This window comes from Nipponia nippon, unplaced genomic scaffold (genome assembly GCF_047370975.1).
Source record: "Nipponia nippon isolate SJK-2023a ecotype South Korea unplaced genomic scaffold, ASM4737097v1 scaffold_3, whole genome shotgun sequence".
NCBI classification, from domain to species: Eukaryota; Metazoa; Chordata; class Aves; order Pelecaniformes; family Threskiornithidae; genus Nipponia; species Nipponia nippon.
This window is the reverse complement of record NW_028262347.1, coordinates 64,661,149-64,688,834: the sequence shown is the minus strand read 5'-3', so window position 1 is coordinate 64,688,834 and position 27,686 is coordinate 64,661,149. Positions and strand designations below refer to the sequence as shown.

The window sequence follows — 27,686 nt, the reverse complement described above, 5'->3', positions numbered from 1 at the left end:
AGCTCCTGGACACAGCGAGTAGTGCTCTGGCAGCTGCTGGGCTCTAGCACACACGTTGGCACAAACCTGAGTGTGTCCTTGTCCCCCCGGCGCCTTGCGACAGACCCACATGAAGTGTGGCATGGCTGGGGCAAGAGAAGGTGACCTGGTGTCAATGGTCAGTCCGTCCTCTGGCTGCGGGGCTAATAAAGCAGTTTGTTGACTTACCCCTGGACTGAGGGAAGGAATATTTTGGAAATATTTCTGAGAAGGGAGGAGGATGGAAATGATTTAGAAAAGGTTGTTTCTCCCTGGATTAGAATACAAAAGCAGAATGCACTCATACATTCGTAAGTGGGTTCTTTATTTCTTTAATAAACATCGTTTCTTGCGTCTCTGAAATAAAGCGTTAAATTGTGCCAGCACACCTGCATAACTTTATTTCTTCTTCCCTCTCACACATCTTTCCTGCCTGCTTATCTCTGCTGCAGCAGCCAGCACTGGAAAGAGTAGGTGTTCACCTCTGCTGTGGGAAAAGGTTTGAAGCTTTTGTAACCCTGACTTAAGCCCTATGAGTATGGACAGGCTGCAAAGAGCAATGTCTCTGCAGTGCTCTTAGGTGGGTCAGAAGAAACCCAAATCAGCGGCAGAAGTGGAGCTGGCAAATGGCACTCAAATCCCCCAGACTGGCAGATCATCACCGGAGAGGAGGGAGGAGAAGGGGATGAAAGAAATTCCCCATGTTTCTGAAAGGAACCACTAGGACAGAAAATCAGAGAGGAAAAACTCCATAGCATTGCTGTATGTGTGCAGCAAGACTTTCAGGCCTTTCAGTGCCAGTAAAAAAGGGAATTTCAGGCTCCCAAGCAAAGCCCCAAGCCCCGTATTTCATGTAAAAATGTCACTAAGCAAAGACAACAAACGAGCTGCTATGTGAGACTACAGATCATTTTATTACAGATCTGCATGGTGAAGCTAAATCACATGAATAAGGGCATTTAGCAGCTGGAATAATTTCCAAATAGACTAATTAGAGACTGAATTATTAATGGTAAAATTTATAATTGGCTCAAAGCAAGGTTACAGCAAGAAACACACTTGACTTTGCAAAGAATAATGAATATTTGCAAGGCTAGTAAAATTATATGCTTCTCTAAGGAAACTGTTAGCAAATGGGGAAAAAACCCTGAAGTGATCCTAAAGTGCATGTCACAAGACAAACTGGCAGAGACCAGATAAGAGTGAAGAGAACAGGTAAAACAGTAAACAAGTGCAGAAATGATTTATTGCATTTATTTGCAGTAAATCTGGAACAAAATAAGACAACGCAGAAGTCTCTCCCTGAAGGGCTGCCTTGTTAGGCATGCAGTAAAACCCCTAACTATTTCACTGAAATGTGTTCTCAATACAAATTACAGACTTACAAAAGGAAAATACGTGTATGTGCAGCTGAAGGACAGAGTTCTGATAAAGATGATAAAACGTCATTCTTTGTGGGTCTTTTAACACATTTACAAAGGCAAGTGATGTAGCTTTGCCCAGAGATAATTTTGTGCCAAAGCAAGTACCAGAACAAGGTACTGGAAGTGCCATTTCATATTTTCAGCTGGGACCAGGGACAGCAGTTCAGCAGGGAGGGGCACCAGATAGGGAAGAGGCGGACGCACCCACTGCCGAAATGCTGGAGCGTGCCACCATGGGGCAGCCCTGCCACCCCACTTTCCCTATGGCAGGCACCGATGAGGAGGAAAAGGGCTTTGGAGCATTTAGGTACAAAGTCAGCCCTGCCCTCAAAACTAGAAATAACCCACCAAGTTAGGCGGAAGTGTTGATCTGCTGGAGGGTAGGAAGGCCCTACAGAGGGACCTGGACAGGCTGGATCGTTGGGCTGGGGCCAACTGCATGAGATTCAACAAGGCTCAGTGCCGGGTCCTGCACTTGGGTCACAACAACCCCATGCAACGCTACAGGCTGGGGGAGGAGTGGCTGGAGAGCTGTCTGGCGGAAAAGGACCTGGGGGTGTTGGTTGACAGCTGCCTGAACATGAGCCAGCAGTGTGCTCAGGTGGCCAAGAAAGCCAATGGCATCCTGGCCTGTATCAGGAATAGTGTGGCCAGCAGGACCAGGGAGGTGATCGTGCCCCTGTACTCGGCACTGGTGAGGCCGCACCTCGAGTACTGTGTTCAGTTTTGGGCCCCTCACTACAAGAAGGACATTGAGGTGCTGGAGCGCGTCCAGAGAAGGGCAACGAAGCTCGTGAAGGGTCTGGAGCACAAGTCTTATGAGGAGCAGCTGAGGGAGCTGGGGTTGTTTAGCCTGGAGAAGAGGAGGCTGAGGGGAGACCTTCTTGCTCTCTACAACTACCCGAAAGGAGGTTGTAGCAAGTTGGGGGTCGGTCTCTTCTCCCAAGGAACAAGCGATAGGACAAGAGGAAACGGCCTCAAGCTGCACCAGGGGAAGTTTAGGTTGGATATTAGGAAAAACTTCTTCACTGAAAGGGTAGTCAGACATTGGAACAGGCTGCCCAGGGAAGTGGTTGAGTCTCCATCCCTGGAGGTATTTAAAAGACGGGTAGATGTGGTGTTTAGGGACATAGTTTAGTGGTGGACTTGGCAGTGCTAGGTTAACGGTTGGACTCGATGATCTTAAGGGTCTTTTCCAACCTTAACGATTCTATGATTTTATGTTTCAAAATAGCTGACTGAAATGAAATCATAGCTGAACTGGGAAAACTACAGGCTATCAGAAAGCTGAGTCTATAAAGCAAGTACAATAACAGAAGGTGTGGTGAGGTTGGGTTTGCATGGTTGTGGAAGGACAATCAACCTAGCAGAATCTGAGATGCTGAAACAAGAAAATCGTATGAATGAATGCACTGGCGAGCAGGTGGAAAAAACAACAGTTAGATGGATATATAGCTAGTCTGCTTATCATGATACAGGAAATATTCCTAACTTAACGAAGAACTGAAAGGAGGGATTCCTGAAGCTACAGGAATTTGCCTTGGTAGAGTTGCCAGTGTGCCAATTCATAGCATCCCAACTCTTTGGAGCTGGAAGTAAAACTGAAATTTGACCTTGACCTGGCAATAATATTAGCTAGTGTTAAGGGAGTAAAGACACCAACCAAATGAATTGACATAAATAAATAAATAAATAAATAAAACCAAACAAGTCAAGGGTTTGAATACATTCAAAAGAACTTCTCAAACCAGAAAACGTGAACACTGCTTCCTGGGAACTGATGAGGAGGTCATGTCTAGACTTCAAAAAGTAATGGTGTGGTTTTGGTGCAAGTAAATATACTTTGGTCAAAACAATGTATAAAATGCCCCACATGCACTTCCTCAGGTAGATGTTTAACTGAATTACTTTTAGACTACTGTTAGGTACTTGATGAGCACAAAAGCATCAAGTTTGCCACAGGACCCTGACATTTGGAAGCAGCGTTACAGATGCTTCTAAAGTTCCACAAATTATTATAAAATTACAAAATTACTGGATGACATTCCCATAAAAGCTCCATTTACTGGTGCACAGATTTTCAATAATTTGCATCTAGAGAAAACGCAAGATGATGCAAGAGGATGTGCTTGGAGTCATGTATAATTTGAGTATCACCCACTTCTGTAATAGAATTAAATAGTCTGAAATAAGATGCATAAAATGAACTAGCGTTAGTAAAACTTAAGAGCACGATTCCAAATGGAGAAACTCTCAAAACCAGAAACTCTCCCACCTTGCAGGATAAAAATCATACTGACAATACTGAAATGAAACTACAACAGACAGTGCAACTCTGGGTACAGGAGGCTATGCAATAGTACCATCATGAAAAATGAGGCCAAAAATACTGAACATAATTTGCAGTATCCATCTGGCTCTGCACAAGATGAGGGACTGAAAAAAAATCCTACTGTGGTCAGGCAAATGCTGTTGATCAAGATAAGGAATCCAAGTGCAAATTCTACAATGAATACAGAAAATTATGCAAAAGGACTTCGGAAGCCGTAAGAGACCTGTGATTGCTGTTGATACAGATACATTTGGAGTAAACAGAAAAGATGGATTATTAATAATTTTTAACTTGTTACAAAACACGCTGAATAACAGTGTAAAGCACACTCTAAATCACAGTTTGCATGTCCTGGATTCCAGATGAGCTAATACCAGATAACAGCCTGCCTTTCACAAATGACTTATTTCAGCAATTTGCTTGAGAAATTAGATCAAGCGCACTAAAGCAAGTCCTTATTAGGCACTGCCACATGGGCTAGCAAGAAGACTGTTCAGTAAATATAATAAAGAACCAGAGGTCCAAGGAAACCACGTCTGGTCTTGTTAGATTATCACAGCACACTTCTCAGTGCTCCACTGAGATTTCTTGCTCAAATACTTATGGGCAATAAGGGACAAAACCCATAGATATGGTAAGCCAGGAATGTTTAAGCATTACAGAAGAGCTATTTCTCTAGAAATTAAAACAGAGGAAATGCTACAAACATAACCAAGGCAAGCGGCGTTGCAAATGAAAGGGAAAGTTAGATTTCAGGCTAAGCCTCTCGAAGCATTTTTCCCATTATTGGGCCAGAGAAAAAGTTAGGCAAAACCAAGAGGCACTCTGGCTCCATGCATTTTGAGGACCAATAGGATGATATGGTGATAGCATTTACGTCATGACAGAAGTATTCTATTCAAATACCATCCAGGAATAACAAGGTTCAACTTAAAAGATTCATTGGCTGTAGAAGGAATGACTCTGTAACACATGACACAGTATGACATTGATAGCTACTGACTTTTAGATTAGCTCGCTCTAGTTGTGTATTTTATTAACTGACTGCTTCAGTTTGTGGATGTTACTTTATGCGCATTTACTGTTGAAAGAAATCAGAAAAGGTATAGCAGCTGCCACTGACTTGTGCAAAACAAGAGAGTAACCTTTGTAACCCTGATCCACATGTCTATGCTGGAGCAGAAAATAAGTTTGATCTCCTCCCATCATATCTTTATCAAAAATATCACACATATTGACAGAATACAGCAGATAAAATAATCTGGTGCCTCTCATTTCAACTAGTTTCAGATTCCAGCTGCTGGATCTTGTTATTATTTTGTCTGTGCAGTCAAAGAGCATGCTACTATCAGATGGCTTCTCCTTGCATAGGTACTTCCACACTGTGTTCGAGTCAATTATAAACCTTCTATTAAACAGTTTCAAGCAATTGGCTTTTTGTGGCATGCTGTGTTTTTCTTGTTTGTCAGACCTTGAGTCATTCTTGTAGCTCTTTTTCTATGTCCTTCTTTAGTTTGGACACCAGATTAGGATGTCCAGAAATAGTTTTGCTTTGCCCAGAGATAACCCCCCCTCATGCTCTTATTGCATATTCCCATCAAAACTGACACATTTAGCAGCCGCATTGCACTAAGAGCTCCTGTGCAGCTGGATGATCCCAGAGACCTTTTCAGAGCCGCTGCTTTCTGAGAGGCAGCCTCTTGTTCTGCGAGGATGACTGACACTTTTTGTTCCCAGTTGCATGACCTTGCATCTAGCTCCACTGAAATGCGTATTGTTTGAGCATACCAAAAGATGGCTTTGTAAGCTGTGAGTGACCCATCCCATTATGCATGGTTACACCGAGTCTTGTTTCACCTGAAAACTTTTATCAGCCATCTCTCAAATCACTGACAAACAAATAACATTAAGCCCATAAGTAATCTCTGCAGCTGCACTCGAAACTGTCCCATATATAGTACTAATTTCCAATTAGCAACCAAGACTTAGCTAGTTTCTAATAAATTTAAGTTTTCTGTATTTATTTAGTATAGTCTTAATGTTTTAATCTGAGTGTCGTGCTGTAGTAAGTTAAATACCACACAAATATCTGAGCATATTAGAGCAAAATAGCCCCCCCGTGCAAACTAAGCTTTTATATACATAAGAAATACCAAACTAATTTGGCAGACCGATTGCCCATAAAGTATTGACACCCACGGCAAACCATTTACAGACATCCACGCATAGACCAGTGCGTGCTTGCACAAGCTACTAGCAGACTTCAAATGTGTTTGTGGGCACCGAGAGAGCTAATGTCTATGTCACCAGCACCAACAGCACTGGAACGTAAATATTTGTTACTCAAGCACTTAACTCCTCTTCTGGGACTACAGAAGCTTTCCTGTATTTCACACACTTAGCTGTGTCACAGCACAGTACAGATGAACAGGCAACTAAATGCACTGAAGTGATGATCTGCCTGGGGGGCAAAAACCCAGCCAAACAAAAACCACCAGCAGAGAAAAGAAGAGAGAACAGAAGTAGTGCTGTTCACTTTGAGACATTCCCCCAGCGCTGTGTTTGGGACGTGACTCTCACACCCTTCATTTCAAGTAACTGTGTGCCATGGAACCTGCTGATGACAGAAAGTTGGATGGCACCTGTAGTAAGAAAGGCTAGAATATAACATGGGAAATGTTGGATGAGCTTGAGGGCTGGTGTAGTAGATATGGGAAAAGCTCAAAAGCACAGAGTGCCAGAGCATGTACCTGGGGAGTAATAAACAGAACCTCTGGGAGGTCTTGGGGGATCATCCGTAGGAAATTACAAAGGAGGAGAAAGGCCTGGATGTGTTATCCAAATGAAGGATGACTGTGTGTCTCCAGTACAAAGCAGCATGAAAAAAGGCAAATACAACCACAAAATACTTCAGGCAAGGGATTTTCAGCAGAGAAAGGGAACCGGCACATCACTTATACAAGGCATTGATCAGACCTTGTTTGGGAATGGTCCTTCTCATCCATATTTGAGAAAGGCAAGTACAAACAAGAACGGGGGCAGAAAGGGCTGCTGGATTGATAACCAGTCTTACAGAGAAAAGTCTACATGAAATAGCATATGTAGAGTGGGAAAAGGAAAACAGAGGATACCATTGCTCTTCGTAGAGAGAAAGAAAACAGACACATAACTAAAGGTTATATTTAACTCAAGAACAACTGACAAAGAATAAATATAGGTTAAAACTTTGAGCACGGTTTCTAGTTATCAAAGTGTCCCACTATGAAATACGATAGTGGTGGGAATAACATCTGCATAATCTTCAGATTTTTATTACTAAGTTTATGAAGCTTATTAAGTTTAAGGGTGACAGTGTTACTTGCAACAAGATAGAGCACTGGACTAAACAACTCTGAAGGCCATTTCCAGTCCTGTGACTTACGGACACCGTTTTGTGATAGAAATAACATGTAAACTATGGTTGGGTTATCCTTGATGTACACCAGAAGGAGCTTGGAATGAAACCAAGTCCAGATCACCTAAAACAACTCTGAAAACATGTTTTCAGTGACTTAGAAAAGGAGGGACATGTGGAAAGAGGGAACACGAGAACAACAAGGAAAACACATTTCTTTAACCACCAACATCCTTACCTCCCATGAGGAAGAGAAGCCCCGCCACATACTGCATAAGGCCTCGATCCCAACAGCACCCCAGCACCCCGATAATCCATCCAAAGAGGATGATGGCCACAGCCATGCCCATGAAGCCAGCTGTCATCCTGCGCAGATCTGCAGTGGGGAAGACAGAAAAACAACATGCGTGTGAACAGTGTAAATTAGCATCATCAGAGGTTCACAACAGTCTTAATCCAAAATGCTACAGATCTGCAAGGTCTCCAGTGTGTTTTGGCACTGGATGATTTGAGTAAGAATGATTCAGAGGGAGGACAATCCATAAATTAAGATACCAGCTTTGGCTGGGGAGAAAGAGCAGGTGACCCCTTCACCACACAATGAAGTTCAGTGACGATACACCCAAGTGACTTGTGACAATTTGCTCAGGAATTAGAAGCTGTAAAATGGCCTCAGTGCAACGCTGTGCCTAATAGCTCTGGTCTCTGGGTACTAGCACAACATCTGTTTAAATCCTGCCTTCTCATCTCCATCCATTACTCCTCTGTCTCCAATGGATGTACCTGCTCAAACTGATATGCAAAGCAGTCTCCATGCTTTGCTCCAGCACAGACATGATGGGGGATTCACCTCGGTTCTTCCCTGCTGTGTGATCTTGGGCAAGTCACTGAGCCCCTCTGGGCCACAGCTTCCCATGTGTAAGCGGGGCCACAGTGCCTTGCTATCCAGCGGTGGTGCGTGTGAAACTCAGCACCTCCAGGATGGCGAGGCATGCAGATATTCTGGTGTCAGAGATAATAAATGCATTGCAGATGCACAGCTGGGGCACAGGACATGTTATTGCCCTCTCTTGTATCTAGGTGGTGACCTTGTCAGATGATTTTCGGTGAGGACGTTTCTGAGTGCTCCAGGGAGCACTGAGAGTAGGAGGAGGGCAGGGGGCTGGAGTGAAGCATTTTGTGCTCTGCAAGTGGGAACTGAGTACTACATCTGATATGGGTGCGTGGGGTTGACCTGTATTTATTTCATAAATAAAGGAAAAAAAAAGATCCCCAAGACCTAATGTAAGGAACCCTTAAATTAAGACCTGGCTATATTGCATATTTGCCTTCTGCAAAAAAGATGGGACTCCTGGGATCTCTCCTCCAGCATGTGCTGGGAAAAAAAATCTTCACAGCTGTTTTTGATGTGAAATCTGGGCAGGGAGACCACCTGGCAACTGAAATAGCAAGGACTATGAGAGCTAAAGAGCATCTTTACACCCTCAAATAATTGAACAGATGGGGGCATGTTCACTAACATTTGATTGTTCCCTGTCCCCCCTCACATACGCATAGAAAGTTTAAGCACTGATATGTCAAGAGTATATGTGCAGAGAAAATTCCAGCCAAGTCAGCTATCCAAACATTTGTTTCCTTCTTGAAACATTTTTTTTTTTTTGCATAGCAATGATTTCACTTTCTTTCAAGAAGCAGAATGCTTATGACAGGGGAAGGAAGATTTGAAAACTGTGAATCATCCACCAGTCTCTGTGGCAGCTTTTCTCCTTGGCTAGCCTTTGACTGTTTCTCAATTTCTGTTATTTTTTACCCTTTCCCCACAGTGGATGAGAAAGACCACCAATACCAGCAGTGCAGATTCAGGGAAATTTGTGAACAGTGATAAATGAGCATCATCAGAGATTTATAAAACTCCTTATCCAAAATGCTAAGTGTCCACAAGGTCTACAGGTGTGTTGGGACAGAATGATTGGATTCAGAGGAAGGCACTTCACTCAGGGCTATGTTCATTATAGCAATTCTTATGCAAGATTGAGTTGCAGAATGCAACCCCTCCCTTGAAACTATAACCGGTTCCTGTAGATTGTCACTGGTTTTGCAAGGAGTCCCTCTGACAACATAAAGATTACCAGGCCCTCAGCCCAACAGTGACCAGGGCCATTTTAACAAAATACACATCTTAAAATTCATATTTTTGTCTTAGGTTTTGTGACTGTCCCACCAAAAAAAACCAAACAAAAACTCCCCCTAAAGTATTTAAATATGCTCAGAGAGATCTGGTTCAGAAAAAAAATGCATTTTCTGCAGAAACTCGTACTTCCCACAGGCAACGCTAGTCTCTGTTCCTTGGGAATTTCTCAGCGTTTTCTAAAACAAGCAGTATACATTAGTAAGCATCTTTGATAGCAGAGTGTCTTCCTACTTTTCAGTCCGTGAAGGCCTGGGCTTAATTTGAAAGACAGAGAAAAACATAAAATGTTTACCGTTTCCTATGTCATCTTCAGTAACAGCACAACACGTCTCTCAGAAGTGCTGCGCAGCTGTCTGTGTCAGCTCTACAAAACCCTTCCATTTTAACTTGTGACTGCTGACTCTGGGTAACAGCACTTGCTCGTCCTAATGGAAACATATCCTAACAACCTGCTTTTAATGAGCTGAATTTAAATAGCTTTTTTCAGCTGTAAGATGTCAGTAACTCCTCAGACGTACCCCCAGGACTAGCTGATGGAGCCAGTTTTCATAGGTCCCAGAGGGGATCACAAGCATCCCCACATCCTATATACCAAACTAAGGAATAGTTTCTGCCCCACTAAAATCAGTGTGAGTTTTGCCATTGAAGGGAAGAGTTAAAGTAGCAGGACCAAGATATCTAGGCCCAATTTTGAGATTTGTTTCACTTGACCTCTCTTCCTGATGGAACTTGAAATTCCCTTTTTAACAACACAGCAAAATCCATAAGCATCTTAACACTGGGCTTATATTATCTCTTGAAAAAACAGAAAGCTAACCTCTGACAAACACTTAATACCACATATAAAAAAATTCAAAATTGAAATTCTTTATGAAATCTTAGTTCTCACAAGTTCAGTGGGCTTAGTTTAAGATTGCCACTGCTTAGGCCAGTTGCAAATCTGTTCCTCACAAGCCCATCCATTAGGGCTTCTCTGAAATAAATAAAATATAAACTTTCTTTTCTATTCAAAACCATCTTGGCTTTTGTCCTGCCATAACCTTCCTCGAGGGCAGCCCTTGCAAATGGCAGTGCTGGGAAAGGGGGTTGCAAAGTTAGTTTCATAAACAGCCTGTGCTTGTCCAACAGCATCTTCCCGGTGCTCCTCACCTGTCAGAGCCCACATGAAGCTGAGGTCAGTGCTGGGAACAAGTCTATTCAAAGTGATTCTTTTATGGAAAAGTACTCAATGTATGTAACCGAATCATTACCCTCACGCTATTTAGTGAGGAGAAGGCCAGGAAACAGGAGCCTATATTCTTGGGACACAAACCCCTATTAGTGGTACTTTTTATGATTACTGTACTGTTGGTGTGGTACTTGACATGGAAAGGACAGCAGAAAAGCAAAGATTTGCACTGTGTACTCGAGGCAATATATAAATTCCTTCTGCTAATTTAGGAGCAAGGGATGCCATATAAATAAACAATAGCTCATCAGTACAAATTAATGAGGTTTTGTCTGAGTTTGATTGGCACTGATAAGACCTTTCCTGAATACACCCTGCAAAGGTAAAAACGGTCATGCTTTGTCATGTAACACCACTTTATGACATTTGAGCACATCCTGGGTTTGTTTTTTTTAAGTTTTCTGAAATTGCTGTTATTTATTTTTAGACTATGAAATGAATGGTTCTCTACAATCTTTCTTTCTTCAAAAACCTCTCTGAGTAACTACAGCATCTCAGGATCATGGCACAACAATCCCAATCAACTGAGGGAGTGACTATGCCAGCAAAATGCATTGTTGACTCTTACGCAGCCAAATTTGCATCAGAAATAGTGTGGCCAGCAGGACTAGGGAAGCGATCGTCCCCTTGTACTCGGCACTGGTGAGGCCACACCTCGAGTACTGTGTTCAGTTTTGGGCCCCTCACTACAAGAAGGACATCGAGGTGCTGGACCGTGTCCAGAGAAGGGCAACGAAGTTGGTGAAGGGTCTGGAGCACAGGTCTTAATGAGGAGCGTCTGAGGGAGCTGGGGTTGTTTAGCCTGGAGAAGAGGAGGCTGAGGGGAGACCTTCTTGCTCTCTACAACTACCCAAAAGGAGGTTGTAGCGAGGTGGGGGTCGGTCTCTTCTGCCAAGTAACAAACGATAGGACAAGAGGAAACGGCCTCAAGCTGCGCCAGGGGAGGTTTAGGCTGGATACTAGGAAAAACTTCTTCACTGAAAGGGTAGTCAGACATTGGAACAGGCTGCCCAGGGAAGTGGTTGAGTCTCCATCCCTGGAGGTATTTAAAAGACGGGTAGATGTGGTGCTTAGGGATATGGTTTAGTGGTGGACTTGGCAGTGCTAGGTTAACGGTTGGACTCGATGATCTTAAGGGTCTTTTCCAACCTAAACGATTCTATGATTCTATTCTATGATTCTGTGATAAATAGGAGTTGCAACAGCAAACCTTATCTTAGCTCACTCATGTGCCCTGCTTAGCTGGTTCTACAGCTCATCCTCTCCTGGACACCCATCCCAAGTCCTCACACTGTAGCAAAGTGCACAGATTGCAGGGGTACTATGAATCCCCCTTCTCCACCATCTAGTAACCCAAATCTTTAGAAATGTAGCTACACGGTGCAAGTAAGGACAGTATTACATTGCTTGTTCTGTAAGACCTATAATACAGAAGCTGATTTTCAATGCCTTGCCTCTATGACCAGTAGTTTCAATGATTTACTACATGGACTTAGATACCACCATCACTTGTGGGTGAAAGTGCAGTATTATTTTTCCGCTCATGTTTTAGAGACACTGTCTTCATCCCGTTTTTTTTTTACATTAACAGACTAAAAGCTATGTGTGAATATCTTCCCCTTGGGAGTGCTTTCCATGCCTAGTGCTGCTACGGGTGCTGCTGCATGTAATAGGCAGGGAAGTCAATCCTGATTCATAAACAATGTGGATCATCAGGCAAGGAATACAGGCATCATGTTCATGTAGGCTGGAAACAACAAATTTCTTGAGTAATAACATTGGAGAAGGGACAGGGAATGAAGTAATCCAAGTCCCATGACTGAAACTGAAATGGTAAATTTCAAAGCCACAAGCTTTGTGAATCGTGATGAGAAGAGAAACATTAGCATTTTAGACAACCTCCTTAAAATAGAGACAGATTCTCATAAACGAACATGCGTTTCCTAAAAGCATTTTAGTCTTCCACTGGAGAATATTAACTCTAAGGGTTTTCTGAAGATAAAGGCAGGCAGAAGAGCTGATTAAGATCCATTTCTTTCCAAGCAGCATGTGATGGAAGGTTCTCTCTGTCAGTTTGCAAGTGCCCCTGCCCTTCATTTCACCCTGATACCTGTCCATCTGTATTTGTTATGAGCAATAAAGTAATTCATGCTAGTTGTCACATCGTGGAAGAAGTTTCACACCCCAGCAGCTGCAAACATAACATGTTCTGAATCAGCATTGCTTCTTGAAAATTTCAATATGCCTTTTTGATTTCTGATGTTCTGTCCTCTTCCTTGAAATTGCAAGTCATCTTTCTAAAGCGAGGGCTTGGTCTTCCTGTTGATATTTCTCTATTTTCCTTTCCACAGAGGAGTTTAATAATACTTCCAAAATGTTAGAGATTTCTTTCCTCACAACACATACAGGAAGGAAAATACGAGCCTCTTGTGAAAGATGAGGAAACCAGACAAGATGAGAATAGTCAGCCTGCCCATGGCTACGTGAAATGTTTGTGGAGGAGCGTATAATTGAATCTATATTATCGGGCTTTCTGGCCAGCCCTTTAACCACACGGCACTGCTTTTGCTTTCAGAACTGCTTGTTCTCAAGCATTTCTTACCAGATCAAACTACAGTGCTTGTTATCAGACCATCAGAAAGTGCAATACTGCTGCAAATAGTGTTTCAAATAGTCCATCCTACATCTCCTCCTTTCTTCTCCCAATAGAGAAAGGTCCGTAGGGACTAAGGACCCTGAAGTCTGTATCCAGAATATCTAGAACAGCTTAAAAGACGTTCTGGGTATAGCACCATTCTTTCCTGAGATGTTCCAACAAAAGGGGAAACAGAAAAGGAAATCACAAATGCCTTTCTGTGCCCCTCTAGGACCAAATGTCAGAATAGAGTACTGGCACAAGCAGAAATAGACTGGGATAGCATAATTCTTTAGCATAATCCTTCATTGCAGGTCACTTTGATCCATATCCTCCTGCACTAGATTGATTCTCATTTCTCTTTACCAGTGTGGGATTAAAAACATTTGTACTTGAAAAGAGTCTAAATCACTCCTTTTTCATCTTTTTCCAAACAAATTTATGTATTGGAAATTGCTCAAGAGCTGCACGCAGCCCGAGAGCACAATTTACTGGATTTCACTAAGCTTTGTTTAAATGACTTCTCTTACAAACAATGAGCAGCACAGAGGCACCTTTCTCTGACATCATCCCTTCTGTTACCTCACCCCAAAACTACAGGGGGGCAAGATGTAAAATCGGACAGATGTGTCTTTTACTGAATGCCAGCCCTAGCAGCTCCCAGCTACAATGAACAAGTGAGTATTAATGCAGGTGATTCTGAGTGGCATCTTCTGGCTCTCGCGATTCTCTCCGCACAGCTTAAGACTGTATTTTGGATGAGGTTGGCAAGTAGAGGGTGAGGTTTTAATCTTTTCTTTCCACTTCAGGTATGGAAAGATAAGAAAAGAAATATCTATTAGTCTACCTGAGACTCAGTTAAAATCTCCGAGTGCCTTTTACTGGATTATGTGGCAGCCCAGTCTTCAGTTTAAAGATTACTCTAACTCAATCACAATGAGTACAGTCCACTTCAACAAAAGTAACAGCAGATTATATTTATATGTAAGTACTCTGCACCAGAGAGTGACTCGGATATACGCACGTCACAAACACGTACACTAAAACACAACCCTCTCAAAGCTGAGAAAAAGAGCAGCAGAAGGCCCTCACAAAAAGAGAAACTGACACTCGGCAGGATTTAGGTGAGCTTTCGTATCACAAGAGGTGCAATGGTGTTTATCAGATATGTTCATAACTTCTCCTAAACCAGAAAATCCCCTCACCTCACCTTCTCTTGACTCGAGTTTGTTAGTTGTGTGATGAAGTGTTAAGTGTTTGGTTGCCAGCATGTATGAACTCGCCTATATGGAAATGCTGGTAGTAAGCTTCACAAACTGGCTGTGATTTGTGCTGGTCAACATGTCCCTCAGGATAGGGTATGGAATAGACATCCTAACACACAATTTATTCTTGTCAGGACAGACCATCTATCTGGATTTCCTCTGTCAGAGTTCTTAAGTGTTCTTACTGTTATTTAAAACAGAAACAACCACAAAAGGAAGGTGCCAGCTGTATGCTGATGGCACTTCAGCCTGCCTTCCTTCATAAGAAATCCCAGAACTTCAGAGTCAGGTGAGCAGCTCATCAGAGGAGAAATGAAGTCCTGTCTTCTACAGAGGCTGCTACCTTCAGAGCTTCATGGTGGCAAACAGCAAACTCCACATGACAGTGCAATTTCTTGTCTCTGGTGAACCTTCTCATAAAGCACCAGAGAGCAGGGAGGCGTCCCAGACCAGGTCACACACTGGTGTGTTACTGTCTGAAAGAAATTCCTCCAATATTTGGGAAAATTACAGGGGCCTAAGAAATTCTGCAGTGGCTGAAAGCTTGAATATCAAGTCCTGATTTTACTCTTGCCTTTTGCTCATGTAGAGCAGAGAGGAAACAAAAGAGAACTCCTAGATAATAAGGGAGAGATTTAAGGAGGCAGTAGAATAGTAAGGAAACAAAGCTTGTTTAAATGCAGGGGGGAAAAGGCAAGAAAATTGTCTTGTGAGGCTGAAAAGATGGATTTGTCTTCAAGAGACTTTATGATATGGATATTAGAGAGGTCAATGCATAAAGGAGGCATTTGCACAGCAGAAATTTAACACATCGGAGGCAGTTCTACTGTAGAAGGCAGAAAACTTATGTTAGGTCTTGGGAGAAAGATGGCTATGAATACCATCCCATAGAAGGGTTCAGCCTTTTGCTCCAATCCTACTTCCCCTTCTGCTGAGAAAGAAACTTTGGCCAGAGAAGAAAAAGGATTTTTTTATTATCTGCTGTGTTGCTACTCAGCTCTGATTAACAGAAGGCTAGGAAGGAAACAAAAGCTTTGCCTTTACAACCCTCAATGCAGTGGGCCAGAGTAGGTGATCCTATGCCAAAGCATTATTCCACTCCACTCTACTCCACTTTACCATACCCTATCCTACCCTACCCTACCCTACTCCAAGCCATGCCCTCCCCTTCTCTGATTCTGGAGAGGAGATCTTTTTTCTCAGAAAGTACCTGAAGTTGATCATTTCTACTTATTCAGCGATGTTCAAGAACATATCTTGAAGAGTTTTTTCTCTCTCCAGATTTACTATCTGGGCTTTTAGCACTGCAATATATGATCATCTAGGAACATTTCCAAGCTTCAGTCCCAGCAGAGTACACTTGTAATTTGCCGAGTCAACCCTTCATCCCTCCTCTCACTCTCTCATTCCCCAGAAAGAGGGAAGAAAGTCTGAGGCACCTGCATTTTTGGCCATCCTTCTTCATATTCATGGCTTTAATCCTTCCTGCTCCTGCTAGGTGAGGCCACACAAAGCAAACATTTCGCAGTTGTAGCCATGCCAAGAGGCTTTTCGTTACACAGCTTTCACGGATTATGCAGGTGTTGAAGAATTTGAGGCACATGTAATAAAATGGCTTCTACTCAATTTCAATGTGAACTTTGGGACTTTATCAGAGCCATGCTTTTTTCATTTTTCTCCCTTCCTGTTCCCTTGAAGAACTCGGGGAGTACACACTTCTTTATGCTGGCCACCTCTTCCTTTAAGTGACCTCTCCTTTGAGCCACCACACCACAAGCACGATCTTGCTGGGGAGGAAGAACAACACAGTCCCTCGGCGCCATGTTAGCCTGGCCAGAAGGATCATTCCTGGAGGATGTGAGGCACCACCTCCCTGCACCCAGCACCTCTAGCCCCGGCGAGAGTGGGAGAGGCCAGGTGGAAAGCCCAGCTTTCTAAATGGAACTTTTCCTGCGTTTTCCAATGGTCTGGAAGAAAGCTGCGTTGGACTCTGGGTTTCAAGGCAAAGGCGACAACCTTAATTGTAAAGTGCTTTCAGTGCTGGTGAGAAGCGCTGCTCTGACCACTGAAGACCGAACTACTCCCTTTGTCCCCCCCACTAGGTACAGCGCACAGGAGGAGATGCAGAGGAGGGCACCAGGGCAAGCTTCACTGCGCAGCCCTGCCAGGGTGTCACAAGCACCTAGAGATGCCTTGGGGGCAAGCGCTTGCTCCAGCACCCCTACCTGCAAGGGACTGAGCATCTAGAATGAGGAGCTCAGTGAGCTCTGTTTTCCTGAAATCAGTGGGAGGGTTGGGTGCTCCAAGGCTTTCCGCTGAAAATCAGACTTTCTCCTGTCTCCCAGGGGTGCCGTGGAAGCCAGTTCACCGCTTTTTCTTCAGAGGCATTCAGATAATAATGAGGTATGGAGTACAGTAACAGTTGTGTGAAAATAATCTGGATACAGAAAGGCCTGTATCCTATTATATATAGTAATGTCTTTATTGTCTAGTTTACAAAAGTCTCCTTCCACAGTGAGCAGACTCTGCCCTGTTGCACTCTCTTTTTATATACCAGCCACCATCACAGTATCTACATGTCCCCTAAATATATGGAAGTTTATTAAAATTTAATATTTGGTTAGTATCTCTTGAACCACTTCTTGCAAAGGTGGCCAGGGCTCATCAGGGCCAGAAGGAAGCATAAGAAAAAAACAGAAACACTTTTCTTCCTCCCTTTTTCTTCCAGTGAGGAGAGAAGAGAGGACAAAAACAGATGGAGAATGGAAGAAAGTGATGAGGAAAATTAAAGAAAAGTTTGTACTAAAGATGACAAATGGAGTGTGACAGGAAGCAAGAAACATAATTGTATGTAAAACCCCAGTATCAGGCAGTGTTAAGGGTCTTTTGTAAAACACAGATTTACTGTAAGCTCCTCCTGAAGATAAATGAAGTTGGAGGTAGGCAGGAATGGAGCACAGGAGCAGCAGGAAGAGTAATACAGAAAGAGAGAGATTTGGTAATGCCTCCTCTGTTTTACCTTCTTCCCTCTGCATTTGACTTCCCTCCTCTGCTGCCCATCCCAGCCTAGCACCAAAGCCTTGCTCCCATTCAGGAGCAACTAAAACGTTATCCTGAAGAGTTTTCTTCTCTTTCAACCCCTGCCCCAACCACTGGTGCAATATTATGCAGCACAAGCCTGAGAATACTCCCATCAAAAAGCATTCAGAGCAGCAAGTTTGATAAATGGCTGGCATGAAAAAGGCTGGATGTGGAGGGTTGGTATCTCTGCTTTATCAGTGCCCCAGCACTCTGCTCAAACACACTCATTCCACAGGCTCCAGCATTAAACATTTTGATTCAGGAACTTTGAAAGGTGTATTCTTGTTTTTAAAAAAGACCTTTTAATGCAAGTGAGGCTGGGCTGGGGGGCTGGGAAGAGAAGGAGGAGGATGGGGGAGAAGGAGGAAGGAAGTATGGAAAGACATTTAAAGCTGTGAGAAAACACTCTCTCTTATGGAAAAATTTTGATTTTGAAGTTTACTCTTCTATTAACATTTAAATTGAAAGGCGTTTCTTCCAAGCTCCACATAGGAAACTAGAAAATCTGCATTTAAATAGATACCATTTAAAAGTGTGGAAAAACATATATCAGCATTGAATGCTTCTCCATTTGTCTGAAAAGAACTTCTCTTATAGATGATTATTAATTTTTTTTCTTTTTTCTTTGTGTGTGCTAAAAAGAGAAATTGGATGTACATTAAAATTCTGCTTGGCACGAGAAGGAGGCGGGAGGATGGCTGCCTAATTGCCCAAAACCCAAGTTTTGAGCTCAGATATTCTGCAGGAGGGCCTCTGGAGCCTGCAGGAGGTAGTCCAGCCTGCTACCAGGGACGGGGCCAAGTGGGTCCTCTCCTGCCTGGTCCTGGTGCCACAGCACCCATGCCCGAGGGGCTGCACACTCCCACCGCAACGCCCACCTCACTGGGGACGGCACCAGGGCCCCCAGTCCCAGCTGGAGAATCAGGCTTTCCTCAGTTTTGTTAGACACCTCTGTGCTTTCAGGGCACCATCTAGAAAACAGGGACATGCACCTGACTGAAAACCACCTAAGCACGGCTCTTATGTGTGGTGTTGAGCAGGGTGGCGTGGGAGGAGAGCTCACAACTGAGGAGTCAGTGGGGTTTTGGGAGGCTGCACTCAGAGGGTTTGGAAAGAAGTCCTGGGGCAAGAGGAAATGTCCACAAGTTGATCCACGTTTCACATCATTCTCTCGTCGTGTGCGTTGGTGCCTCGGGCTCTGCACAGTACATCACAATCCCAGAAACCTCATATGAGATTTGGATCTGGTGTTTTGCACAGTGCTACCTCCTCTCCTGCAGCAAAAGCAGCAAGAACGAGAAAGAGCAAGAGCAGCCTCCTGAGTGGGGGAGAGCTGAAATCCCCAACGAATACACAGAGATGTGGAAAGCTGGGAATGAATAAAGGCAATATCTCCACATCACACGCGTGTCCTCGCTACCTCCTTCCCTCACCTGCCCATCCCTGCCTTCTCTCTGCCTGAAGTGACCAACCTGAGGCTCAGCCTTGCCACATGCCAGAGCCCCACATCCCATGTGTTGGCCATCGGCTTGCTTACAGAGGGACTGGCAGGAGCATGGGGGGGAGCAGGGAAGTTCCTGCCTTGTGAGAGAGGGGCCTCTTACCAGCTGTGTCTGCTGCGGAATCCCCAATTCTTGGTTCTTGTCGCGAGTGGCGAAATTAAATTTCACCTACAAGCAGCATTCAGGGAGCAACAAAGAGCCACCTGCGCATGGTGCTTGCTCTAATTCCAGGGCACAATGGGCCTCCTCGCCACTGAAGAATCCCCAGGACAATCCGATTATTAATGCTCATTCCTTTTTTCTCTGCCTCATTTTCAAGCTCATTCCTACAGAAAAGGTCAGACACATACTACCCCCAGCAGTACATTATCAGCCACCTCGAGGGCCTTTTCTGCCGTGTCAAAAAGGGAATAATCGGGAGCGAAGGAGGTTAGCACCCCAGAGGCTCAGCTACGGAGTCTGGTGGTTTCCAACTTTAGGTCACTGGTCTGAATCTAGGTCAAGCTGGCGATGGCTGTGAGCTACAGTCCAAAAGCCAGGCAGCGGTTCATGTGAAATAGCAGCTTCATACAAACCCAAAGGACAAGTACCTACACCGTGCTTTAGCTCTTTCCAGAGAGTAACAGCACAACATATTTAAATTTTTGGTAGGGTCTGGGCACTTCTGCTCCTCCTCCTGCCTTTCTAATGGATGGCTCCAGTGCTTCCAGCTGAACATTAGGTGGGTGGAAAAGCCGAAGGAAAAAAAGAGGCATGAGAAGGATGGTTCAGTGATCCAGGTACTAGCAGAGAGTTTGTAAAGATACAGATACTACTCTCTGCTGTCTCACAGACTTGCATGGCAAGAAAGCCAGGCTTTCTGTGCCTCAGTTCTCATAAACTGGGATAATCTCATTTCACCAGGTTGTTTTGAGGATTAATACATTAAAGACTGAGCTCAGTTCTCTACAATTATGGTACCAGAAGCCCTAAAAATGCCTTGGACAGATAAAAGCTTTGCAATAGGATATGGGAATTTTTTTGAAGTGATGATTTTGAATACAATCTGATTAAATCTGAAAAAGCACAGAGATGTAAATAAGCAAAATGTATACAGGCACCTGTAAACTTGGGGAGAGCAACTGAGCATCATGCCTATTTCTTGGGCCAAGCTGCAATCAGGGAACCAAGACCCAAAATCTCCCAGTTTGACACTGGGTTCCCATCAGACCCAATTTTTGCAGCATGTTCCTATCTCTAGTCACTGGGTCAGTGAAGATGAACATCTCCTGTCACTCAACTCCCGAACAAATTTGGTGGCCAACTTTGCTCTCATTGCCTCTCCATCTCCCCCTCCCAGCTTGCTGGGATCTCACAGCCTCATCCTTCCTAGGGTCTCTAGCTAATTTTTCTCCTATGCAGATGATAACCGCTTTCTGAAAATATATACGTGACAAGAAGAAACGTTTGGTAGAAGAAGCAGGTGCCTAGAAAATGGATTCCCATTTGTCCTTCCCTCCCCCTCTCCAAAACCCAATCATTTCTCTGTTAATAAGCTCGCTGACTCTAATGTGGCACTAACCTTTCATAATTGATGCCAGTGACATTTTGACAGTTCCACATATGGGCCTGCCGAAAGCAGAAGGAATATAAATTTGCAATTTGGTAAAAAGCTGGGTGCGCAGCCAAAGCAGCTTGGGGGAAGCAGGAGAAAACCACCAGCCAGCCAAACAAAAGCCCACTGCACAGATGTTACGCACAGCAAAAAGGAAAACACACCCACAGCTGGATATACCCCAGCAAATACGTGCTTGGAAAAAAAGCCTTAGGCACCCATTAAGCCCAGTCTAGCCTGAGATGCCTCCCAACAGATTCTCCTCACGTGGCAAATTTAGGGAAAGTCTTTCCTAGCAGAAGGGAAATGGGACACCGCATTCAATCTGTGCAGACTATCTGGTTAACATCAGATGACACAGGACTCGGCAGTTGCTCTAACAAGGAATCTTCAATATTTCCGCCAATGTGATCAGCCGTAGGGAAACAGCTATTTTCTAACACTGTTTTGTGGAGTGTGTTTGAATTTACTTTTCAAGGTAGGTCTGCACAAAATGTCACTGACAGTTCACAGATTGGCTCAGCTACTCGGTGTCTGTACCACACGCCATACATCTTCCCCAAATTACATCTGTATTGAATCCCACAATATTTGGCTGAAAACTAACTTCCAGAAATAGGTCCAAACATCACGTGACAAGATGAAGATAAGAAAAATGTTGCACTTAGCGGTTTGTTCAGGTGGATAATTAACCCCCACTGTTAGACAGAGACTCCTATTCTTTCATTTGGGTATGTCTGGTTTCTGCTTCCAGGCACGGTTATTGCTACGGGGTGAGGTAAGTTGAGCTCTAACAAACTCCAAAATGCTCTGTAAGCCAGGGTAGTGAGAGCCAATGGTCAGCAGCTGCTGATGGAGGTGGGCTGACACTGAAAGCACAACTTCAGAAAGCTGGGTCTTTGCACAGGCTGGAAACAGTAAGCCTGATGAAAAAGTCAGATTTACTATTTTTGAGACATTTTCCCTAAAGTGTTTTTGTGCTGAAGAAATAATAGTAGGGTAGCTGCTGGATCACTGTATTAACCACGCTCGTGGGGAGTGTGAAGTCTAAGACCTTTCTGAAGCAATGTCACTTGATAGGCAGGGGACCGTCGCCAAGGCTGGACCATGCGTAGGTGTGTCATGCCACACTTGTAAGGGGTTATGCTTGATGGGACTGGGAGGATGATGGGGGTCAGAAGTGCAGGGTGTCCAGCAGCTGTGGCAGAGACCACACTGGGTTTCACCATGGTATGCTTGATCTGAAGTCATTCACCTGTCAGACTTCAGGAAACAGCATGAAGTTACTTCCAAAGCCCATATACCATACTTAGCTCTGACCGCTTCTGGCACCACTTCCTTCATCTAAAATAACTGGTACCTTGGCATGTGAGACTACCTGGTCTCATCAAATAAAAAAAAGTGGGACTTAGTCATTATTTGGCAACAGCTCTTCAAGCAGGTAGGATTTCCAGACACGACATGGGACAGAGCAAGTCCCTGCCTTGTTCTAGCAATGCTGGTAACACAGAATAGCCCATAGATGTTCATCCCAAGCCTTCACTTCAAGTCAGCTCATTCCCAGTTTTGTAGCGAGCCTCTGTACCCCAGCGCCCAGTTCCTACTCCCCAGAGGGCCTCATTTGCTTCTCTGACTTCCCCAGCTGCTAAGGAGCTGTGCTGCTATTCACACTTTTTCAGGAAAGACCGATACTTGCACAGGCTTCCCTGATGGAAGCCACAGTGGAAGCACCAGTTAGCAGCAGATTTTTCTACGGCACACGTTAGCACTCCTGCTGCTGCTATCATTACAAAAGCCTACGCCAAACTGGTGCAACTGTGGGAGATTTTCTGAGAAATGACCACACACTAGTGGAAGTTGGCCAGTTTAAACAGCCTCCACACGCTGACTGACAGGGTAGGAGGATGAAAAATCTTGCAGCTGTATGTGGTCTCGTAGGACCTGTTACCTTTTCACGGAAAGCACCCCTCGATCTTTGCTAGGGAAAAAAGTGAGTGCTGCTAATGCAGCAGAGTCCTGCAGGCAGCACTCTGCCTACAGCTCCAGGGTGCAACGGAGTGGTGTGAGGCCATGAGATGTAGCTTTCGGTCCCTGAAGGGACTGATGCTTGCATAGTAAACAGGATAGAAGGGCCCCGATCCCTAAGGATACCACTATATGTTCTACAAGATTATCTAAGGTCACCTAAAACCAACAAACAACTCCCTCAACACCACCAACAGACCCTGGTGGCATTCCTGCATACCATGTATTTTTCAACTGCCATCCCAAATGGTGGATTATTGTCACTGCCATATACCCACCACCCCAGAAACTGAAGTCCCTGTGCACAGAGTCTCTGGAGTCTGCAGGCTGCACAGCAACATGAGGACAAAGGCTGCTGGCTGACTTTACCCTACCTACCTCATCAGTCAGCCCAGAGCAGGGCTGATTGTGTGTTTGAAGACATGCAAAAAGAGAGACAGGGAAAGGGGTGACAGTTATAAATGTTTTGCAACCTGAATGTGACACTAATATATGTATGCAGTGTGTTCACAGTGTTAGGTATTTGTGCACAACCCTAATAAATACCGTGTTTGACAGCAGTTTCACAAAACCACTCAATGGTCTAGAAGAACTTGCCATGAAACAGACTCTTGAGTTTTACTAAGAAAAAAGCAATATTCCTGTATTTAGTCAGATCCTTGACTTAGTGGAAATCTAGAGCAACTCCAATGAGCTCCATATAAAGTTTAATTACTCACAAGCACATTGAAATGACGAGATAGCTAAGTGATCAAAACCTGCTCCATAAAACATGTGCTTGATCTCTGGGCCCCAGAATAGAGTTTTAGTAAGCTTCCAAGTCTAGAAATGTCAATATAGGATGCATGGCATTGTAACAACTCCACTCAAGGGACTCTTCTTTGTGGAAGGCGCAGCTATCCTGTTTCTTTCACTTGGTGATGGTCCAGTGGCCGTACTCAGAAGTCCGAAAGTTCACCATACTACATGGCTTGCTTTATGTGTTCACCTTAAAGGCTGAGTCTGTGATACTGATGTAGATCAGAGATGTTTTTAACACAACTTGGAAGCTGACTGCCAAACTACCTAGACATTTTCCTCATGCTGCCCAGGTGCTGTAGTGCTGCATGTGGAGACATTCACATATGTGCTGTAGGTGGTCCATTCCCCCTTGCACGGTACCAGAGCAGCCTGGAGGCTGCTCTCATTGATGCAGGGCTCAGCCATGGCCCCAGGATGGCAGCATGCAAGTCAGGACTGGCTGAGGCCAAATTCTCCATTGAGCCAGATGCACCATCTCCTGCCCTTCATGACAAAAACTTCTTTAAAAACTAGAGGAAGACAAGGTCCTATGTTAAATCGACATGATCAGCTCAGAAACAGTCTGGTTGGTGGTGGTGGTGGGAAGCAAAGAGATGCCCACCAGGGCTGACCCCCTGCCCTTGGGAGCTGCTTTCAGCCAGGGTGACAGCCCTAGCCCCATGAGTGCTATGGCCTTGCCACATCACAGCCAGGCCTAGGCCTGGCCAGGGACATCCCAAATCTCAATCCAGGCCCTGCTCCTGAGCCGACTTCCCGGTTGGCCATCACACCCACCTGGCCACTGTGGGCCTGCCTGGATGCTGTCCTCCCCAAGGGGCAGCCGGCCCCTGCGGCTCCCTGGCAGCAAAGCACCCCAAAAGCACTGCAACAAAGTGCCTGTGTAGTTATCTGCTCAATCGTGGTTTTCTACTGGTTTTGAGATGTTACAAAAGATGGAAATGTAAGTATCACTTTAAAAATGTCAATATGCTCCATATAAAAAACCCAAAATGTCTCATATGGGCATTCTCTTATAATAAAACTTCTGACTTTTGATTTCAAACAGCATTTTTAAAAATTGCACTTACAGTAAAAAGAAAAAGGAGAAAGGATTTGAAAGGGTTAAGTAAGACTATCAAAGCATCTCAATTCAGCCAAAATTCTCTTGGCTGTTCCAAAATAAATTGTTGTTCATTTTGCTGAAAAACTTCTAAAAGCCACCTGCAGCCCTTCCACCATGCTGTTTTATTCACTTTGCCTTTCCAGCCAGAAAGCCCTTTATTTCAACAGCTCTGTCCATCAGTGCAGCACCTGAGCAATGGCAGAGGGCTAATAATATCACTGGCAAGAACGAGAAGGCTAAACTTGGAAGCCAAGCTTTGACAGGCGAGTAAAAACAGAATTAATTCTCAAATATTTTGTTTCTGAGATGACATATGGTTTCATTTTTGTGCCTACCCACAAGTGATTCAATTGATTTGGGATCTGAAATCCTTGTAGCACATTTTCTCACTTTTAAGAAGCTTTTCAGTTCGCCTCTATTGGCTGGTTTGCTCACTTCCTAATGGGTCTCTCCAGATCTGATACAGCGTTTGAAGCTGTGATGGGTACATATGCGAAGGAGGGGGAACAAATGGAGGGAAGGGCCCATTGTGCATTGCTAACAGTCGCACGTTTCTGAAAAGCTGTGGTTAGGAGATTCCTAATTCAGCTTACCTGTTTGATCTCATCATGCAGTATGAAATACCGAAATGTAATGAAAAGACTGTAGGCAGGTCTGCTACGTTTGCATATCAAAACACATGCCTCAGCCCGGTACAGAGCAGGAGACAGATACAGTAAATACTCTTGTGATAGATGGAAAAAGCATCTTTTGATTGCAAAAGAACAGCGTTCTTCCTGGTCGTGTAGTGCTCACGTATGTGCAATAAGAACAAAAATCCGGAAAACTCACACTGTATCAGGCAGCGATGCACACTGGGGCCAGGATTCACTTCTGCTGCACTCTGCTAGGCTACAGGCATGATTTATCTCCCTTTTTCCCTTAGTTATTATAGCAGAAGGCAGACAGCTATGCCTCAGACAACAACGATATGCTCCTTAAAAGAGCCTATCCTGCCAAATGTTCAGTCGCCAAAAGATGGGATGCATTTTATCAGGGTCCAGGAACCCATTCTCTTTTTCTTTAACTGAGGCGTTCCACCTAGAGAGCCGAGACGCGTGTCCAATGCATGCAAATATCTGTATTTTAAGAAAATATACCACCCTTCCCCTTACAGCTGCCAACCTGCCCCCTCCAGCTACCTCCCCACCTTTCCTCCTATCTGTCCCTCTTGTCCCCATCTCTGGTGCAAATCCGCTCCTTTTCTCTACTTGCTCTTCTCTGCCTCATAGTGCTCTGTTTTTTCGTCATCTTTTGCTCGTCCATTCTTAATGCACACCTCCCTTCCCTTTCTAACCTTCCCCTATAATTTTCTCCCATCTCCTTTCTCTCTCTCTCTAGATTGACACATCTTAACACCCTCCCAGTGACTTTTAAGACATCTGAAAAGCTGTAGTCAAGTATCAGATTCCTTATCAGGTCAAAAGAAAATATTAGGGAAGTCAGTGGCCAGATGCAATGATTACGGTTCAGTGTAGACAAGAGTGACATCAGTCTTTATGGTCCCAGATGAGATTTAAGTTGTTGGTAAAATAAAACATCATTGATTTTCCACTTTCTCCCTTTGTGGTATCTCTTCAGGGCTGAGGTAAGAGAGCTTGGGTGCCTTATCTCTGCATTTCTTACCTTAATGTAGTTGCTTTCTCTTATGCATAAACTCAGCTATGAATATCCTGGATTTCTGCTGTTTGATATTGTCCTCTACTATTTTTACCCATAAGTTAGTGATACTCTTAACTGTAACACCACTTGATGTTTTGCTTAGCAATTTTCTTCCTGTGCTTGTTTTGATTTTTTTTTTTTTTAAATAACGCATAACGAGCTGTATAGGAAAGCCAAAGAGAATCCTACCTTCTGATATTTCTAATGGCTTGATGACCTGAAGTACCAGCATTACATTGCTCCTTCTAATTTAACCTTTTTTAGGACATGTTCACTGTGTCGCTGTGGTGTCACACACACAAAGCATGCTAGTGACTTTGGCTCTTCACCTTCAATCAACGTTTTCATCTACAGGCTCTATAAATGAGCCTACCACTACAACGGGGGGTGCAGAGGATGCTCAGCCAAGTCTCAGTGTCTCTGTGCTCCAGGCTCCATTCTCCCAGCGGCCACGTCCCAGCCATGGGGCTGCCATCCCCAAGCCACGGTTGGTTTCTGGGTCCTGGCATACCCCTGCCAACTGAGGCCTCTTCCTTCAGGGGAGGGCCATCCCCAGTGCCACCGAGTCCCTGCAGCCCACCGTCCTGCTGTGTTCGATAAGCCACAGAGGAAACACAGCAACTGCTTGGGCTCCTTTGTTTGCACATCCAAACGACCTGAGTCTGGCACAGACCCTGATAACCACAGCATCTAGACACAGCAATCATTAACAACTTAGCTTAATTATATCCTAATTTCTTTACGTAGAGCCTACGATCAAGATTTCAATTAACTTTAACTATATAAAGAAGTTTAATGCGTTTCTATCATTCCATTAAGATGATTTGGGACAAGACAAAGATAAACATAGATGTTAACATTCTATAACGTATGAGATTTTTAATTAATTTTAACAAAAAAATTAATTATCAAGTCATTTATAAAGGCTCATAAAATTCATTTTCTACTCGCAGAATGTACTTTCTGTACATTTGGGGTAGGTTTGTTGTGTCTCTTAAACAAAACAGAGATCCTGAACCCCTTTTGATCTAATCTGGTCTTACCATGGAGTCATAATCAGCAACTTTTATTAAAAAGAGCTTTGGAATCCTCAAATCAAAGACCCATCTAAGTGCAAAGTCCTATTAGGGTTTTCAGTTAACATTTTTATTAGCATGTGAAGAGCTAAAAAAGGTTTAGCTCAAGCTGTAGCTTATTTGACTGAACCAGAACTCTTCTTGCTGGGAGTACGGCTAGAAATATGCCAGACGCTTAAAATGAAGCCCCTTTAAAGTTAAGCTCTGCTATGGCCTATTACAAAGTCACCGCATCCCCGAGACAGGGTTTGAAGCTCTGCTGGCACACAACTAAGTAGGCATTTTCAAGTGAAGAATTCAATATGATAAATCTGAAG

The 27,686-nt window shown here is 44.0% G+C and overlaps 1 protein-coding gene across 4 annotated transcripts in view; it reads right to left on the bottom strand.

The window, feature by feature from the left end:
- The window catches only part of TMEM178B (transmembrane protein 178B), a 256,488-nt gene that overhangs the window by 44,288 nt on the left and 184,514 nt on the right, over positions 1 to 27,686 (bottom strand). For all 4 annotated transcript variants that reach the window (XR_015706467.1, XR_015706466.1, XM_009464761.2 and 1 more), the window contains one exon: positions 7,407 to 7,544. Coding sequence is in view for 2 of the 4 variants with exons in the window: in XM_009464761.2 (XP_009463036.1) it covers positions 7,407 to 7,544 (138 nt within the window). In the remaining 2 variants the exon portion in view is untranslated. The remainder of the gene's footprint in view (positions 1 to 7,406; positions 7,545 to 27,686) is intronic.